At 41.6% G+C, this 17,795-nt stretch overlaps 1 protein-coding gene across 8 annotated transcripts in view; it reads right to left on the reverse strand.

The window, feature by feature from the left end:
- The window catches only part of LOC117578726 (venom metalloproteinase 3), a 59,379-nt gene that overhangs the window by 12,689 nt on the left and 28,895 nt on the right, over nucleotides 1-17,795 (reverse strand). For all 8 annotated transcript variants that reach the window (XM_034264398.1, XM_034264405.1, XM_034264389.1 and 5 more), the window contains exons 4-7: nucleotides 17,596-17,691; nucleotides 2,613-2,742; nucleotides 1,808-2,055; nucleotides 906-1,010 (exon numbers count right to left, since the gene is read on the reverse strand). In XM_034264398.1, coding sequence (XP_034120289.1) covers nucleotides 906-1,010; nucleotides 1,808-2,055; nucleotides 2,613-2,742; nucleotides 17,596-17,691 — 579 coding nt within the window. The remainder of the gene's footprint in view (nucleotides 1-905; nucleotides 1,011-1,807; nucleotides 2,056-2,612; nucleotides 2,743-17,595; nucleotides 17,692-17,795) is intronic.

Below are 17,795 nucleotides of genomic sequence, written 5' to 3' on the forward strand. Positions count from 1 at the left end.
AAATGGTTTCCTGAACCACTGCCAAACTGATTTGTGTGAGAAAGTCTAACCAGACTGCAGTCTACGACGCAGATTGAGACACAACGAAAAGAAATGAAATGCTACCTATAGCAGAGCCACGATGCTATAATGTTGTCAACGTATTTTATGGTTTTGCGTTATGCAATCAAATTAGTGGACCGTTAATAAATAAAAGATGTTCAGAGAGATCTCTTATTGGCCTTCTTTGGTAAGCTTTTCCGCTTAGAGAATGTAAACAGAAACCGCCTGATTAAACGTAAGTACTTCGTATAATAGGACCTTGAAAGAAATCAAGTTCTCCATGAATGTCTCGGTCTACTGACATACGATGTGAATACCAAGCTCTGTCCAAACAGCAGGTCTATTCGGGAGATACATCTAGGATTGTCAAATATAAACTTAAATATAAAGTCTCTCAAACGGGGGCTTAGAGAATTGAATGAAAATTTTTGGGAGGTCGATTCACATGGCCATAAAACATGCTGTGGCTAATTTTGAGAAAAATGGTTTGCTAGGCTTTGAAGCTGGCACGAGTGTGCCAGCCGTAAAACAAAGCAAGGAAAAAACTTCTTAAATTTGTTGGTCGAGCTTTTTGTGAGCTATGGCCAAACAAATGGCCAAATTGATTGTTCACATTTTTTCCAAAGAATCGAAACGCATGCGATCCATTTTTCAGCCAGGATCACTGCCGTTCATTGGGGTGGAGTCAGGACTCAGCTGGCTAAGACGGGGTGAAGAGGTGGTCCAATTCAGAAGACCTACCAATTCAGACACTAAATTAGCCAAGTTAAAATGGAATGCCTGGGATTGTGCAATGATCTGGCTGGAGGTTTGTGGCTGTGGCTGTGGCTGCGGTAGGGAATGCCTTGCTCGGATATACTTACCCGAGAGATAATGATACCAGCGATGCTGATGCGTATTCTGGGTCCCTTCAGCAGTCGGTAACGAAGATCGACACCGTTCCAGAATGAGATGAAATACCGCTTTACCTGCGTTTGAGGATGGGAAGAGAATCATTTGAATTAGTCAAAGCCTGAGTACTCGTTTCTATTAGCTTTCGGTCTAGACCCTAGACACATTCATCAGTCGTATCTGCATCTGCTTTCATCTGGACCGCTCCCTGGCAACTGGAGATTCTGTACTCTTCTGTGTGATTCTCGTGGACAAGAGCGCACCCAGCCAGTCAGTCAGAGCTATAAATCTCCACTGTGAGTATTGTGCATAATAATTACTTCAGAAAATGAAGAGCTAGAAACGGCTAAGGTACTTCTGGGAACTGAATATGGAGAACATTTGATCTGCTTCTTGAGTCTATTGTAGATTCCAGAGTCAGCATTATCTTCAACTTTACCTCATTATCCAAAGGTATTCATGAAGATCATTGGCACGTTTTCTTCAACACAATACTGATCTACCTGTATAAATATTATAGCTAATCTGAACTGCCTGCCCGTTGGACGATTTTGGTCTGGAGCTGGCTAGCAGATAGGTCTGCTCAGTGTATAGTTCATGTGTACCAAAAAAACCACCAGCTGACAAAGCAACCAGCAAAAAGAAACAGCCCAAATAACAACTTTTACAATCTTTAGACTTCAAAATCCCCAGAGGGTTGGGCTGTGCTGGGTGTGACTGTCTTGGTAGCGTGGCAGCGTGGCAGCTTTACGCACACACGGAGACAGTCCCAGCGGTCTGCAATTGCGGACAACTTAATTTGGGTTTTCTCCGATTTTTAATTTTTTTTTTGCCTCCTAGTAGCTTTGGGAGCCGCTCTGCATCCCTCGCGCACCTGCAAATTATCTCCGCCATGGAGCCGATAGCCGTCGTAGTCGACGATAACCAGGACTTCAGGGTAGATGATGTACGGGGCCTGGCGACGGGAACGGGGTCGGGTGCGAGACTCGGCGGTCTGCTGCTCCGCGTCCAGGGCGCCCTCGTCCTCGTCGTTGAGATCCTCGAAGTTTGGACTGGTGGGAGCGCTGCGCCGTTTGCGCCGTTGCTTCTCGCTGGCCAGCAGATCATCGGGTTCCATGAAGGCTGCAGACAAAATAAAACCGGAAATATATTTTAAACGAAATTAACAATAATCAAGTGTCGGAATGTCTTTATTATGATTTCTTATATGGTAAGTCAGGTAGCCGAACATTGGAAAGCCGACAATGGAAAAATATCCAATAAATTTAATTATTATTTTTGAGAATATTGCACGGTGAAGAACACCATCCATAAAGTACATGAGTTTATAGTGGAGTTTTTCGACTGGAATTTTGGCGCCACGCCAGCAACAGAAGGGTAAATGCATTCAGCGAAGGGCGAATTGTTACATTGAACTCTTGGTTTCTTCTGAGTGTTTCTCTTCTTTATGTTATTCAGCCGCAAAGAGACTTCGAGCAGGAAATGCTATCGGCCTCACGTCGATCACAACTTTTCGACTCGGCTCGCTATTTATGGGCCACCGCTTAGACATAATGTATTTCTGTGGCTTCTCTAGGTCAATGCGCCCATTAAGAATGTACACTCGGCGTGCTGCACAGTTTCTCGGGTAAATTCTGGCAGAGGTACCAGTACCGTTGCCATCCATCACCCACACTTACCGAAGTCACTCAGTTGCTCTTCTGCTGCGCTCGCCTCGCGCTTGTACACAATGTGGTGGGTCTCCTCCTGGCTGGGACTCAGCTCGTGCGGCAAGGGCTTTATCACCAGGTCGTGACCGATGCTTCCCTCCTGAAAAAGGCAGTTACGGAGAAGGGTTATCAGTAAGTGAAGCTTATTAATCAGATGGAAAAATGAATCTGGGAATTAGTCAAACTAAAAACGAGGAGGAACGCGTGAGACGCTTCTTAAGCGTCACAACTTTTATACCAGGTACTAAGTTGTACATCCGTACCAAAGTTTACATTTTACATTTTTTCTACATACATATGTTATCGATATCTACATACATCACTTCTCACGCCAACACGCTCTTTTAGTTCGACGCGCTCCCCCTGCGGCTCTGGGGGTGGCACTGCACGAATCAGAGTGTGAAATTATGGGTTTACAGTTTTCTGTTGACAATAAGTATTAATGGGAAAGTGTACAACTCTTCGAGTACCAAACCAAAATTCATTAAAAAATGTTAATGACCCAAGCCTATCAGAAAAATTCGGTTTGGCTCCTTGAGAAAGAAAAGTTCGATTTTGTCCAGTAGTGTAATATATCTTATATATCCATATATCTCTCTAGAGGGAGACACCTCCATACCTCTTTCATAATGGGGAAAATGGGCTAAATATAATATAATAAAATACACACTATTGTTACACAAGTTGTTTTCCAATTACAATTCGGTGCAGAATATCCATCCGAACATCATATGATATTCGATCTGTATGATCTTTCGTTTAAGTACGATAAGTCTTAATTTAAATTTGTCAAACATATCGCTGTATGGAACCAATTTCGGGGCAGACATGTACGCGGCGTAAAAATAATTTATTACATTTATTTCAGTCAACATTCTTGGTCCGTAGTCAGGGGTACAAGTGCACATAAACACCGATATGAATATGAGTTGGCTTTGAATGACTTTGGCCAAGTCATAAAAATTAGCTGCGATTTGCATAGTTGCACATTTTATGCAAATAATCTGCGATCGACGATAAGAAATGTTTCTACACTCTTTGAGATCTTGGATCGGTTTTTCTTTGTAATTGCAATAATTAGTAGAGGGTAACAGAGCCAAGCAGACAGCGCGATGTATTGTAAGTAGACAGAAACGTGGAGAGGCCTTGAAAAAGGTTAGGTTCTTGTTTGGACACCCGAATGCTTTCAACTCAATTGGTTTCGGTTTATTTCCGATTTAATTGGCATTTTGTTTATCGATCATCGATTTGCCAGAAGCCCAGCGACCATTGGCCCCCACTCGACATGAGGTGGTCCAATTAATAATTGGAAATAGTCCCTACATGCCATAATTAAAGCATTAGCCATGAATTAGAGCTGCTGCGAGAAAATACCACGAGCTGAAAACATGCCAAGTACAAAAGGAAAGTTCCAATTACCTTCCAGACCCGGCTTTTGGAGAACTGAGCTGTGCCAGTTGTAGATGTGTTGGGATACATCTATCTATAGATGTGAATATGAACATATGTATGTATATGTATATGTATATGTATATGTATATGTATATGTATATGTATATGTATATGTATATGTATATGTATATGTATATGTATATGTATATGTATATGTATATGTATATGTATATGTATATGTATATGTATATGTATATGTATATGTATATGTATATGTATATGTATATGTATATGTATATGTATATGTATATACATATATACATATACATATACATCGATTTCGCTCTGTATCATATCTACATATGTACATACATATATTTGGCCATAAAATACAAAACGCCAAAGTTCAATGTCCCACAAACGCAAACCCGGCTCCAGCTAAATGTCAACATCAGCGACAAAAGCAACTTGTGCCGCAAACAAATTGCAGCCAAAGTCAGGCAACAAATTGCCATTGATGACATGAGCCAGTCCAAAACAGGCCGGGCCGTGGCAAAACGAGCCCCAACCCAACAGCCCCAAACTCTTCCACTTGAATGCAGTTGGAAATTGTTGCAGCATCGTTGGGCGCTTGAATTATGATAAATCTTTTGGTTAGCGACACTTAAATGCCTTTTGGCACACTGTGTGTATGATAAATTTGCGTGAAGCAGCTCCGGCCTTCACATTGAAAGTAAACTGGCCAGATGACATAGTCGCACCATAACGGTAGGATATTGGATTGCCTTCATTGTTTCCTTCAGTAAAAAAAACCTTCAGTACAAGTGCCGCCTGCTAGATACATACTTACATAAATACCTACCTACATACATGCATAAATATGTATATAGGTACAGGTTTAATATATAGGCGTTCAACATGTGTGTAGCAATGAATAGCTCTTAATTATCACATTAATTCTGTCTTGGGTAACACTACTCTATCCGTAATTTATTTGCAAGTTCGCTCTTTTTTTCTTCAAAAATTTAGTTTTATTTTCCATTTGGCAGATCTTTTAATTTATGGCTGACTGCAACTTTTCTCGGCATGAGGCATGTGGCAGTTGGTCCAAGGCTCGCTGGCGAGATAGCTAACAAATTTTTCATGTTTCTTTTGGTTTCGTTTTCCGCATTTCCACCAAAAAGTGGAAAACAGAAATGCAACCAAATATCAAGCTAAGGTATTTGGGCGTGTGCTTTATTTTTCTCCGACTTACTCAATGATTTTTCACTCAGCCTGAGTTTGTCCAGCCGTTGCGGTTCTGGTTGCCACGAAGTACGTGGAACGTTATATGATTGCCAAAATGAGGCAGGCTCAAGTTTTCAATTGCCTTGTTGCCTTGAACACAATTTATGCGAAAAGTCCATTAATAAATTACCCAATTCGATCCATTCGCCTGGCGCAAGCGACGAGAGTTTGGCTAACTAATTGGCTCTTAATTTTGACGGAACACACTTCTACTTCATCTCTCACTTGGATAATCGAAAGCGACTGCGAATAGGTCTATGTACCCACGAAGATAGGAAGTTGTTTTGTAATTATACTCGAAATTGAAGGGGACCGTTAGTGGATTGGTCAAACAAAATTTCTACGCTATGCTTAATGGTTTTATTCTTCGGGAATTCAGAGTAAGAATCATCGCAGTTTCCATTACCATTGAGACTTTTCATACTCAAAGTTCCCTTCTGAACCACTTAAATATCAACCAGCCTGTCGGCAATTGCTCTGAAAAGTTTCAAATAATGAGGAAAACCAATAGGAGATTTGACGATGGTGCGGTGAAAAACAAACACACACACTGAAGATAGTTTATCGACTGGGTGGCGGGGTTTGGCTTTTGCATCGTTGGCATCGGCTGGCCAAAAATAAAGTTGTCAGAGTTGTCTTGCTTATGCAATCACCCACAGCCTCGATTGTTGTATCAGGTGGAGGAGGACCGATATGGGTCGACCCTATAAATATTATATATATTATATATATTGCCTTCCTGTCCGTCCGTCTCTCCGTTCTGATGAGCGTTAAGTACTCAGAGACCATAGAGAGATAGGGCAACCAAGTTTTGCATTAAAACTTCTGTTTGCTAATTTTGATACAAGTGTATTTCAAAATTTCGAAGTTAAGAGAAAGCTAAAGTAGGGAGTGGTCGTATCTATAAGATTCTAGAATTAAGATCGGCTCAGATCATTAAGATTGCATTCATATGAATGTACATACATACTGACTGAGTACCGGGTATAAAAGTTGTGACGCTTACGAAGCGTCTCACAAACTTTCGTACTCGCTTCAGCAGTAGCCAGCTATAGATAGATATAGTCGCAGTCCGACGCACTTGCAGAAACACCCACAGATTACAATTGAATGGCGGTGAATTTGATTGAAATTGTTGTCTGTCGTGTTTTTCCTAATTTTTAATGAATTAATTATATACAACAATTCCATAATATTTCGGTACAACAATCTGGGCTATAAAACGAACAGAGATTTTATAATGTGGCACGTCAAAAAGAGTTCAGTGAACCAAAAATTTACTTACAGTCCAAATTATCACCTTTTGATATTTGTTTTTCGGGCTTTGAGGCACTGCGTCTGCTGATTCCTTTCAGCCCAGAGCTTCGCAGAGCTCAAACGTAAAAAACAAACAAATAACAGAAATCGGCCGACACCAGATACCAGCAGCAGCAGTAGCAACCACAGAAATGGCAATACGTATAAAAAAAATCACTTTGCGGTCTGTAATTTTGGGAAATTAGCATAATTTGTGCATATTCATGACACGAACATTGGCAAGACGCGCTGCCAGGGGAAGGAGTCGTAGTCAGAGTCGTCATTATAGTCTTGACTATGGTCGTTTGTTGAGGTTATTGCGTCTGTTGTTGCTGTTGCCAAGATCTGGCTGATACCTGCCACTGCCTCATCGGGTCATATAGGCCGAGAGACGTCAGAGAATGAATATTATTTGAAATAGAAGGCGTCTCGCCTGACGAATGCCTGTTGTTAACAATTTTGTTAACTGTTGTTAACAATTTTGTTAAGCTTGCTATTTTCTATTAAATAACACTACCCGACGATCTAATATACTTCAATTATGTAAAAAAAACAAACCGCAATCTCGGAAAAAATCATTAAAAACGAGAAGGGACGTGTGAGACGCTTCTTACGCGTCACATATGCACCTTAGCGGTTATTTGTCAAATTTTTTTTTCATCTGTCATCTACATCAACAACACTACTCACACCAACACGCTCCTTTAGCTCGCCGCCCTTCCCTAGACACACACACTGCAGACTCTCGGCAGAGGCAGCAACCGCACACAAAAAAAAAACAAAAATAAGCTGCGGGACGGGGTGGGTTAAAAGTCGGGAGAGGCAGCGGCAGAGGCAGAGGTCGAGTGAAGCAGAAGCAGAGTGTGAATGAGGGAATGTGAAAAGAACAAAAGAAGCTGTGGGACAGGGTGGGTTTAGCCACTGGAAACTAATTTCTTCATTGGGGCTATAATAATTATCCAATCCAATCCCAATGATCTGATAGTGATCTGATATATATGGCCATTCCCTACGGAATGGCGTTTTTAGTTTTCTTTTATCTTCAAAATTGTAGGTTTGGAAGGTTTTCGCCCTTTTGCGTGGGCGGAAGGGGGCGTGGCTCATTTTTGAAATACACTGGTTTCAGTGTGAGCATACAGCAGCCTGAAGCCTGGTGGCTCTAGCTCTTATAGTCTCTGAGAACTAGCCGACAAACAAGACGGACAGACGGACGGACGGACAGACGGACAGACAGACATGGCTCTATCGAAGAAGTTAAAGAAGTTCGATTTGGTCGAGTAGTGTAATTGTCTTTTATAATTTTGGATATAAAATGATGTTGCTCGAAGACTTTAGCTGAAGTAAATCCCCTTTATTAAGACACATACCTAAATATGTATGTATATGCATACTTATGGATGAGTTGTTGACACCAGTCCCGGAAATTTGAAGATCAGCAATCAACGGCTGAAAGGCATTACTTGTGGAAAGACTCGCAGATTCTTCTCTTTCAGATGCTGGTCGGAGATCTCTCGAGATCCCACAGCGTCGGCATTAATGAAAATGCGTAAGTAAAATATCGGTTGAGGCTTGTGCTGGTTATACCCGGTACTCGAAGGGTAAATAGGGTATATTTGTATTTGTGAGGAATAACGGTTGTATGTAACGCACAGAAGGAAGCGTTTCCGACCCCATAAAGTATATATATTCTTGATCAGCATCAATAGATGCGTCGATAGAGACATGTCTGTCTGTCTGTCCGTCTGTCCGTCCGTCCGTCTGTCCGTCTGTTGGTCTTGTTTGTCGGCTAGTTCTCAGAGACTATAAGAGCTAGAGCCACCAAATTTTGGCTCCGGACTGCTGTATGCTCACACTGAAACCAGTGTATTTCAAAAATGAGCCACGCCCCCTTCCGCCCTCGCAACAGGGCGAAAACCTCCTAAATCTACAGTTTTGAAGATAAAAAAAAACTAAAAACGCCATTCCGTAGGAAATGGCCATATCTATCTGATCTCCAAATAGGGATCCGATCGGATCATTAGTATAGCCACAATTGAGAAATTCATTTCCAGTGGCTAAACCCACCCTGTCCCGCAGCTTTTGATGCTCTTTTTACATTCTCTCATTCACACTCTGCTTCTGCTTCACTCGGCCCCTGGCTCTGCCCTCCCCCTGCCGATTCCTCTTCCGACTTTTAACCCACCCCGTCCCGCAGCTTATTTTTGTTTTTTTTTTGTGTGCGGGACCTGCCTCTGCCGCGAGTCTGCAGTATGCTGGTCTAGGGAAGGGGGGCGAACTAAAGGAGCGTGTTGGTGTGAGAAGTGTTGTAGATGTAGATGACAGATGAAGAAAAAATGTAAAATTTGACAAATAACCGCTAAGGTGCAGATGTAGTCCTGAGTGCCGGGTATAAAAGTTGTGACGCGTAAGAAGCGTCTCACACGTCCGTTCTCGTTGTTCCTATTTTTTTGGCTATCATCTTGGTCAAGGTTAGATCTAATCGTCTCTTAAGATCGCTGTTCAATGCGATTGCGTGCAGTATAAACTATGGCACCACCAATAAGAACAACACACTAACAGACAGAGACACATATATGTATATATAGAGAAAGAGAGAGAGAGATCTGCTACGGGTGGCCCAACTGTGTTAACAGTTTGTTTACATAAATCAGCTCGTAAAAAATATTCCGAGCTCACCTTTAGGCAGAAACCTACTCGGCACAGCACGGACTTTGCATCTGTAACTGTATCTGTGCCTGTGGCCGTGTTCAATGAATATTTATAAAATAATCAAAAAGCAGCAAAACAGCTGTGGCCGCCCATGGTCAATCAGAGCCCCGGGCGGAGCTCTAAGAACCTGGCCCACACAGCGGCCCCCAGCCGATTGCAGTCAAAAGCAATCAAATTAATTTGCTCACAAAATGTAAGTGCCACTAGAACGCACTTGCTTCTTGCCTCTTTTTTCGGTACAAATGCACGTAATTTGTTCTGATTCTTGGTTTGGCGGTGGCAGCAAGTTCAATGCGAACTGGAGATAAACCAAAGTGCTCTTTTAAGTTGCCGCTCCAATAACTCAACTTTTAAATCGATGGATGGGTGACTGAGATGTCTGAGGAGGTGGGCAGGTAGCCAGGCAGGCGTGTGGGCGGGCCTAATAGAGTTTGAGTCGCATGTCATAGTCAAGTGGAGTCAGCATCAACCTGTAGATTGACTGGTGGCCGACTGCAGGTTGTCCTTGCACTTAGAAGTTTCTCAGAAGTGAAGGCCTCTCAAGGTTACTTTACTGCTGGGTGTGCGACAGGTTGGCATGTATTGGGATACCCGGGGCATTATGATGTATAATTTGTCTCAAATTGGGACTGCATCCAGATGGTATTCCATTTTGTTGCTCCCCTAAAATGATTAAGTATTATCCTCTATTTGCTAGCCATTAACAGACTTAATTTTAATGGGTTACCCATGGACATAGATCGTAGACACCATTCCTCCAAATTGAATTGTGTTCCTCCCCCAGCACGTCCCCAAATGTCTCGCAGTTTTGGTTATCTACAGCGTGAAAAGTTGAGGCTCGTGCTCTTCACCCCCAGACCCCTACCCAGCCTCCAGGCATCAGGCATTAATCGGCTTATGTGATCTGCTATATGTTTGTGAATGCCTTGACGTACCCGATATGGCCGTTAATTAATATGCACCAGATGCAATGCTGCTATCACCGGGTGCTTGCCACACCAAGTCGCACCAATTAAAAAACACTTTCCACGAGGAAATTGCAGCCACTGCCCAAAAATAAACGCGGACTCGATTAAATAATGTGTTTGAACAGAGCCGGTCCAGTCATAATTAAAAACGATTTTCTAGGTGGCGCTTATCCGAGCTTTGCGTAGAGATTGTCAATAGAGTTGATGGAGCACGACAGCGTTCGTGTCACGCTCTCCTCTCTGACTAATTTATGGAAGGGGGAAATCATTTGTGTTCCGAAATCTGCATGTGAGCGGCATACTGATGTTGTCGGGCTGCTGTCTCGTACATATGAATATTGGTAACACGCTCGTTTTTTTGTCGACTCGATTTAGTTTCAGTTTTAATACGTTTTTCCTTTCCTTAAAACAAGTGAGTCGAGTTCCTTGCGGCTATCGGGTAACCAAAATCGAAACCCGAAAGACTTGAGCAACAAATCTCGTAAGTTGGGGGTTGTGTCGTCCCGTTGAGAGTGGTACCAGTGTGCCCAGGGCGGGGCAGGGAATATTTTACAAAACTAATTTGAATTCATTTTGAGCAAACCGATACTCAGTGCCCCTTGGCGCGAGCCGCACCAAGTGGCTGGAACACTGGGGCAGCTCTTTAAATTGCTATAAGCCAGAGTCAAAAATAGTTGTCGCGGCCAAATCAAATTAAATAGTTATCAAATTGTTTGACATTTGCACATGAAGTCGTTACATAAACTGCAATTCCCACTAGACACTCGAGAGACTTCTCCGCCTGAATGCCAGGCCAGTCTGAAAAGACCCATGAATTGTGCAAGTCTCACACTTTGACGAGGCTGCTCGAAGATAATGCAAATCAAATCAGCGGTCAGTCAACTGACCTAAACTAAATATAGAATTTACATATAAGAGGATCGACTATCGCACAGATACACGCACCACAACACCACCGCCATCGAGCACTCTGTGTAAATATCAAGGCTGAAAATTAGCTGGGAAGGTGAGAAGCCTCTAAGCCGAAGACGCTCTCTCAAGACGGCTAAAAACTCGTTCCCACTTTGGACATGAATGTTATTTAATGATGACGATTGCGATGCTGTCTAATAGAGTTGGCCAAATCGCTACAAGCCGTTTCCAAATGTTGCCTCGTAAGGCCGTAACTAGCTGCGAGAACCAGCTGCCCAACAATTCTACGTGTTGTCCCTATAGCTATAGTTTGCATGATGTTTGCTCATATGGCAGTGTTTCAATTGATATTTTAATAGATGGCAATTGGTGGTAAAATGTCAAATGGTATAAAAAAGGGCAGAACACATATTATGGGAGTCCAAAAACCATCCCGAAATCTCGTTAACAGAGAGATCTATTGATATTTGGGTAAGCGCTCTTGGCCGCCTGTGAAAGATCCCCGCCCCCTCTGGCCGAACTGTAATTCAGGGCCAACCTTATCTGAGCATGGTGTAATTAGCGGACAGAGGTCAGAATCTCGTCATACAGCGCATTCATCAGCCTATGTATCTCAATTAGTATTAATCAAGCTGATTTACAGAAGAGTGAAACGAAAGCACACAGGATTGAGTGCCACAGTGCTGGCAGGTGTTTTGATGATGTTCTAGATATGATCGAGAGACAAAAATGTACTCCACTCGATTAACTAGTAAAAATGATTAGTCAAGAGCCAAGTACCTGAGACTCTTACCAGTGTGTAATTTGCCATGAAACTCATACAATATTCGCTTGCTAGTGTTTCAGTTTTGTTTTTGAATGTTTTCGCTCCACTCTGCCCAGCTCTTTGGGAAATTTGATCAATGTCAGCATTGATTAGTTCAAAATTGGCAGTGGGTGGCACAGATAATCAAGTGAATCAAGTTGAATCAATGTTCAAGTCTAGGTCCAGGTCAGCTAAGGGCATTCACGGCAACCTTCAACTTTTGGCTTGTACAAATGAATAAATCAAATTTGAATTATGTGCACACACCACACCACACACACATATGTATGTATGTTCAGTGTACACTGCATATCCATTAAGATGATGAATACCTTTGGTTACGGAATGCGTAATTTACAGCCCCTCTTTTTGGGAATCATTTGGATTGAGGTTCATAAAGAATCTGAGGCTGTCGAATAATTTGGGTTGTCTGTAACTGCCTTTGGGAATTGTGTGCTGTGTGTTCCGAAATCAGCCATGGAAACAAGTGCGTATGTCTGGACGTTAATATGCAATGACTGCACCATCAAGTGGCCCATGCGACACCAAGCCAAAGTCTGTTACGCGCGGAACCCAGCAGAACGCAGTCCTCCTCCCGCCCAACCGACCGAGGGGCGCTGCCGCATGACGCGCGGAGCGATTAACTGAACCGGTCACGAGCATGCAGGAAAGATAGATGTTAGGCTAATATTCGAGGATAATTAGAACTAAACACAACTAAACTAGAGCAAGTATAGCGAAGCAAGACAAAGCTAAAATGAAACTAACTAAGGGAGAGGTAGGCTAGTATAAGAGATTTGAGAAGAGGAAGGTAGGTCAAGGATATAATGTGATAGAGGGAATTATAATCCGAGCATAGGCCCTAAAGGGTTCGTGCAAGGCATAATTCGATCTGCACAGTGGAAGGAACAAAGGAATATAGTTTCTAGTGGGTCTAATGGGAATCGTAAAGTTTACGCGGCTCAACAAGTCAGGGCTGTCTATATCCCCCTTGACCAAGTTGCGCATAAAACTTACACCAAGCATTTTTCTACGACTAACTAAGGATGGAAGATTTATTAAAGATTTATTAAAAGAAGTCTACTACAGTAGGATGGCAGTCTCACAGTTTTTCTGTACTGATTCAATACGGTCCTGATGTATGTTGTACTGAGGGCACCATACACATGAGCCGTATTCTAAAATCGGACGAACAAGCGAGATATAGAGAGTCTTCGTTATATAGGGGTCATCAAATTCCTTTGATCACCTCTTTATAAACCCAAGCACACCCATGGCTTTATTTACCATGGTAGAAATGTATTCAGTAAACATTCAGTAAATCATTACATTGCACTTTGAGGCATTAAGTTGTAACATATTTGCACAGCACCATGACTGAAAGCTATTGAGATCAGATTGCAAGCGAGAGTGAAATGAAATGTCCTTATACTGGACACAGAGTTTAACATCATCCGCATACATACATACATAAGTACTCGAGAATTTGTTAATACAGAAGGCAGGTCATTAATAAAGAGTGTGAAAATTAAGGGGCCTAAATGGCCTAATGTCCTTTTTGAAAAGGACCCTTTGAGACCTAGAACACAGGTAGCTAGAAATCCATCTTAACTGATTGGGCGGAAACCCTAGAAGGTCGAGCTTTTGTGCGAGAAGAGAATGGTTTATAGAATCGAAAGCCTTACTGAAGTCAGTGTAAATAACATCCGTCTGTAAGTTACCTTGGAATCCTTTAATTACAAAGGAGGTGAACTCTAAAAGATTAGTGGTTGTTGATCGTCGCCGTATAAATCCGTGCTGAGCTGGAGATATAAGTGATTTGCAGAGATGCTGCAAGTGCGGAGTTAAAAGTTTCTCGAACATTTTAGGAATAGCGGATAGCTTGGATATACTTCTATAGCTTTTAGCGTAAAATTTGCTACCTTTCTTATGGAGAGGAATTACAAAGGATTCCTTCCAGATGGGGGGAAATCTAGAAGAATGGATGGATAGAGTGAATAGTTTAAGCAAAGGTCCGCACAGAGACTCGGCACACCTTAGTCCACAGCCGGGAACTCCGTCAGGGCCCGGTGAAAATACCGGCTTAACTAATTATATTTCATGAAGTAAGGATCATTCATTTAACAAAGGGCAGAAAATGCCATTCGACCTTGGTAAACTATATGGATACATATGACCTGGGTAGCTTTCCTGGGAAGAAATTTTGCAAAAAGATCGTCGATTGCCTGATAATTGTTTGCCGACATATTCAAAAATTATAGCGAGGATGGATGTGCGGTCGTTCTACGCTTACTGTTTACAAAGCTGTAAAACTGTTTAGGGTCCTGTGAAAAACGCATCCTGCATCGAAGGAGGTAGTTCCTATAGCATTGAGCATTAAAAACAGTGAAATTTGACCGAGCTATTAAGTAATTAGAAAGAGAAGAGGGAAAACCAACTTCTTGAGATTTTTCAAATAGTCTTGATTTTAGGTTCTTTAGACTGGATAACTCTTTGGTGAACCAAGTAGGTTTCGCAGATCTAGTCGGACATGACAGTGGGACACACGTGTCAAAAATTGTGTCAAAAAAAAAAAAAAGTACATTGTAAAAAATGTTTCTGCCTTCAATGACGTCAGTCAGGACCAATCAAAATTTCTTTAAGTTATTGAGTTTCGTAAACTCGGCTTGACGAAAGCAGCGGACGCGTTCAGATAGCCTACCCGCACGATCCGATACAGTAGGTCCAATATCTACCGACACTTCGAAAGTAGGATGATAGCAGACTTCAGGTATAGTGGGCGGAAGTGCTCGTGTTAACAACGCTACGGTCGGATCCGAGACAAAGCACAGATCAAGCAATCGACCCAAAGAGTTTTTTACATGGTTGACTTGAGACAGGGACAGGTATAAGACCAGACTAAGCTTTATTTAAATTAAATCACTCATTCCAACCACGAAAAGAGTTCGTGTCTTAAGTCTTTCTTACAGTGGTTCCGATGTACATATGCATATGTAATTAATTAAATAAATATACTTAAACCTTTTTTTTTGTTATCCGTGTATTAATTTTATTTAAGATCTGTCTCTCGCAGACAATTATTAAATTTCCTCTTCTTGGGTACTTGGCAATCTTATTTCAGTTATCTCTTATCGGTTGTTGAGTCCGAAAATCCTAAGCAGGCTGCTGGACATGCTTTTATGTAATTATCATTACTAGTATTTGAACCACTGACGTTTGTTTGGTTCGGTTGTGGCAGCCAGATGAGAATTTAACGCTCAGCACTATGGCTTGTGCCAACACTTAAACCTACCGTTAAATCGAGTAAATAAATAGGTTGATGCTGGAGGTACATCCGGAAGTCTGGAAACTTCCCAATCCATAAGAGAAAAATATATTTACTGTTTTTTGAGCCTTTTTTGATAAAAATGCAATAATGTAGCTGAAAAGCTTTTCAATATTTTAAATATTTATTTTGAGTTTTGGGAATCCTAACGATTTCCTTACGTAAGACGCACGGTGGGTTATAATAAACGGCCATAAACTTAGGTGAATGAATCGGGCACTGCAGCATGTTTACTTGTCTGCATTGTTGGAATAGACGAACATACGAATAAACGATCGAACCAACAGAAACATTTCGCAATTTTCGCTGCCTTAGACATCTTCTGACGAATTCTCGTTAATTACAAGCCGCTAACGGTATCTTGATAGTTTTGAGGCCCGTCCGTTTAAGGTCAAAGTAAAGCCGGAAGACGGGGACTGGTTCTGGCTGGCCAGCGGCCAGCAGCTGCTGATGCAGACTCCGAACCCAGCTGAGTTTTCTGAATTTTTGACAATTGCGAAACATTTTCCCCGGCTTTTGCACCACGAAATGTCAGCGAACAGACATTTTTATGCTCATATAGGTGCTTGGGTATTTTCTACATATTATTTATGAATTTTTCTGTGTATCAGTCAATGCAGTGGCAGGGGCAGAGGCAGGAGCAGCGGCAGAGTGGCTTCAACCTGGTCTGGCGCACTTGGCCATAACAAGTCGGTCAAGTCGGACCGGACCAGACATTGCGGTTTGACCTTTTATTAGCTGTCTGTAATTATTATCAAAATACATTTTTTCCTACCCAACTTTTGTTTAACAAATTGAAATCCAAGCAGACGTGGTCAAAGCAAAATAGTTTCGAAAAGAAGCCCAACAAAAATCTGCGGAGAGGTAGAGTTAAAGCCCGACGTTTTTTGTTTATTGACCTTATTGTCTGTCGAATTATTTGTTGGCCATTTAACGATTTCGCTGCCCGTTTATTCGTTTGATTATTAATTTGCTTGAATTGTGGCATTTAGTTGTGCAATTCTCCACACGGGGAACCTCAAAAGGTTTTTGTTTTGTACACAGAATCGAGATTCATTTTATTTTACCTCCCCCGCAAAAAAGAAAATACCTCTCACACAATGGCCGGTAATTAAGACCAACTTCCTCCATCTCAGAACTTGTTCCCTAACATTTCCATTTCCGCTCAGGTTAAATGTTAATTAACAATTGTCTCAAAAAAAGAAAAAAAAACGTCAGCAATATTGCAAAACTATGTTATACAATTATAAGTTATTTTATGGGCTAAAATAAGAGTCATTGTCTTAAAATAATGGGAATTATGTTGACCTTCAGCTATTTCAGCCATTCCAGGCAGGGAGAATATCTGCCAATCGGGCAGGGACGGAGTCCGACACCATATTAATTTAATATTATTCAAAAGTGTAGATTAATTTTCTATGGCTTTTAGTTATCCGTGTTGTTTCAAGCTTTATCGGAACACTTATTCGATTTTTCTTATTAAAAAACATGAACATATATGGTGTAATGCAATATTTCTTGGTCATATCGCCCCTACGAAATCACAATTTTCATTCTCGGTAAATGGGTTCAAGGTATTTGACGACAGTAGCAACAGCAGTTCGTGCCAGAAATGAAAGAGTGTATTGGGCTATGTGAAAGGTTCGAAGTTCGAAATGTTTCAGTAGGAATAAATACAAGTAAAATATAGAGCAATTGTGATTGATTTTGACTATTTATTCTCATAAAATTCCACTTAATAGCCACTGCTAGGTATTCAACAGTCGACCCAAGTTGTCCATTTGCCAGATTCGTCGAGTTCAATTTACATTTACAGCTGCCGATTGTCCTAAACCAAACAGTTTTGTGGCGATAATTTAATGCTTAATCAATAGAAACTGTTCAGATCCGCAAATTATCCACCATCGTTCTGAATATCCGTCCAATGTCTAGCGACACAGACCAACACCGACGGGCGTTTAATTGTAATGCTTGAATCGATGTGTGCGACAGGAGGCAGCGGCAAACATGCTCTAGCTATCCAGCGCAGCTCCAAAAGTCCCCATAACAATGGCCGTCTGTCAAAACAGCAATAACAAGTCCCAGTACGATTGCGAATGCAAGTGCGAGTGTGATTGTGGCCACAACAGAACCCTCAAGAACAGAAAATAAATCGTAGCCAGAATCAACAACAACTTAAAGAACAAGCTTAATAGCCTGCGCTCATTGAAATTCTTGTGGCTGGGGGCTATTGATTACAGATCTTTTATGGAAACTTACCATTATCAAGTCGCCCGTTTCCATGTGGCGACGCATCAAGATCGCTGCCATGTTACGTTCATCCTGAAACACTTGACCAATCTCGTCTTTGTGATGCTAAAAAAGAAAAAAGGGTATGGTACAAGTTAATTAGTAGATCTCTGCATATGTGGATAAAGATAAAGTTAATCTGTAGAGAAAATTAAGTGATCATTGTTGCG

This window comes from Drosophila guanche, unplaced genomic scaffold, assembly GCF_900245975.1.
Source record: "Drosophila guanche unplaced genomic scaffold, DGUA_6, whole genome shotgun sequence".
Lineage (NCBI taxonomy): Eukaryota > Metazoa > Arthropoda > Insecta > Diptera > Drosophilidae > Drosophila > Drosophila guanche.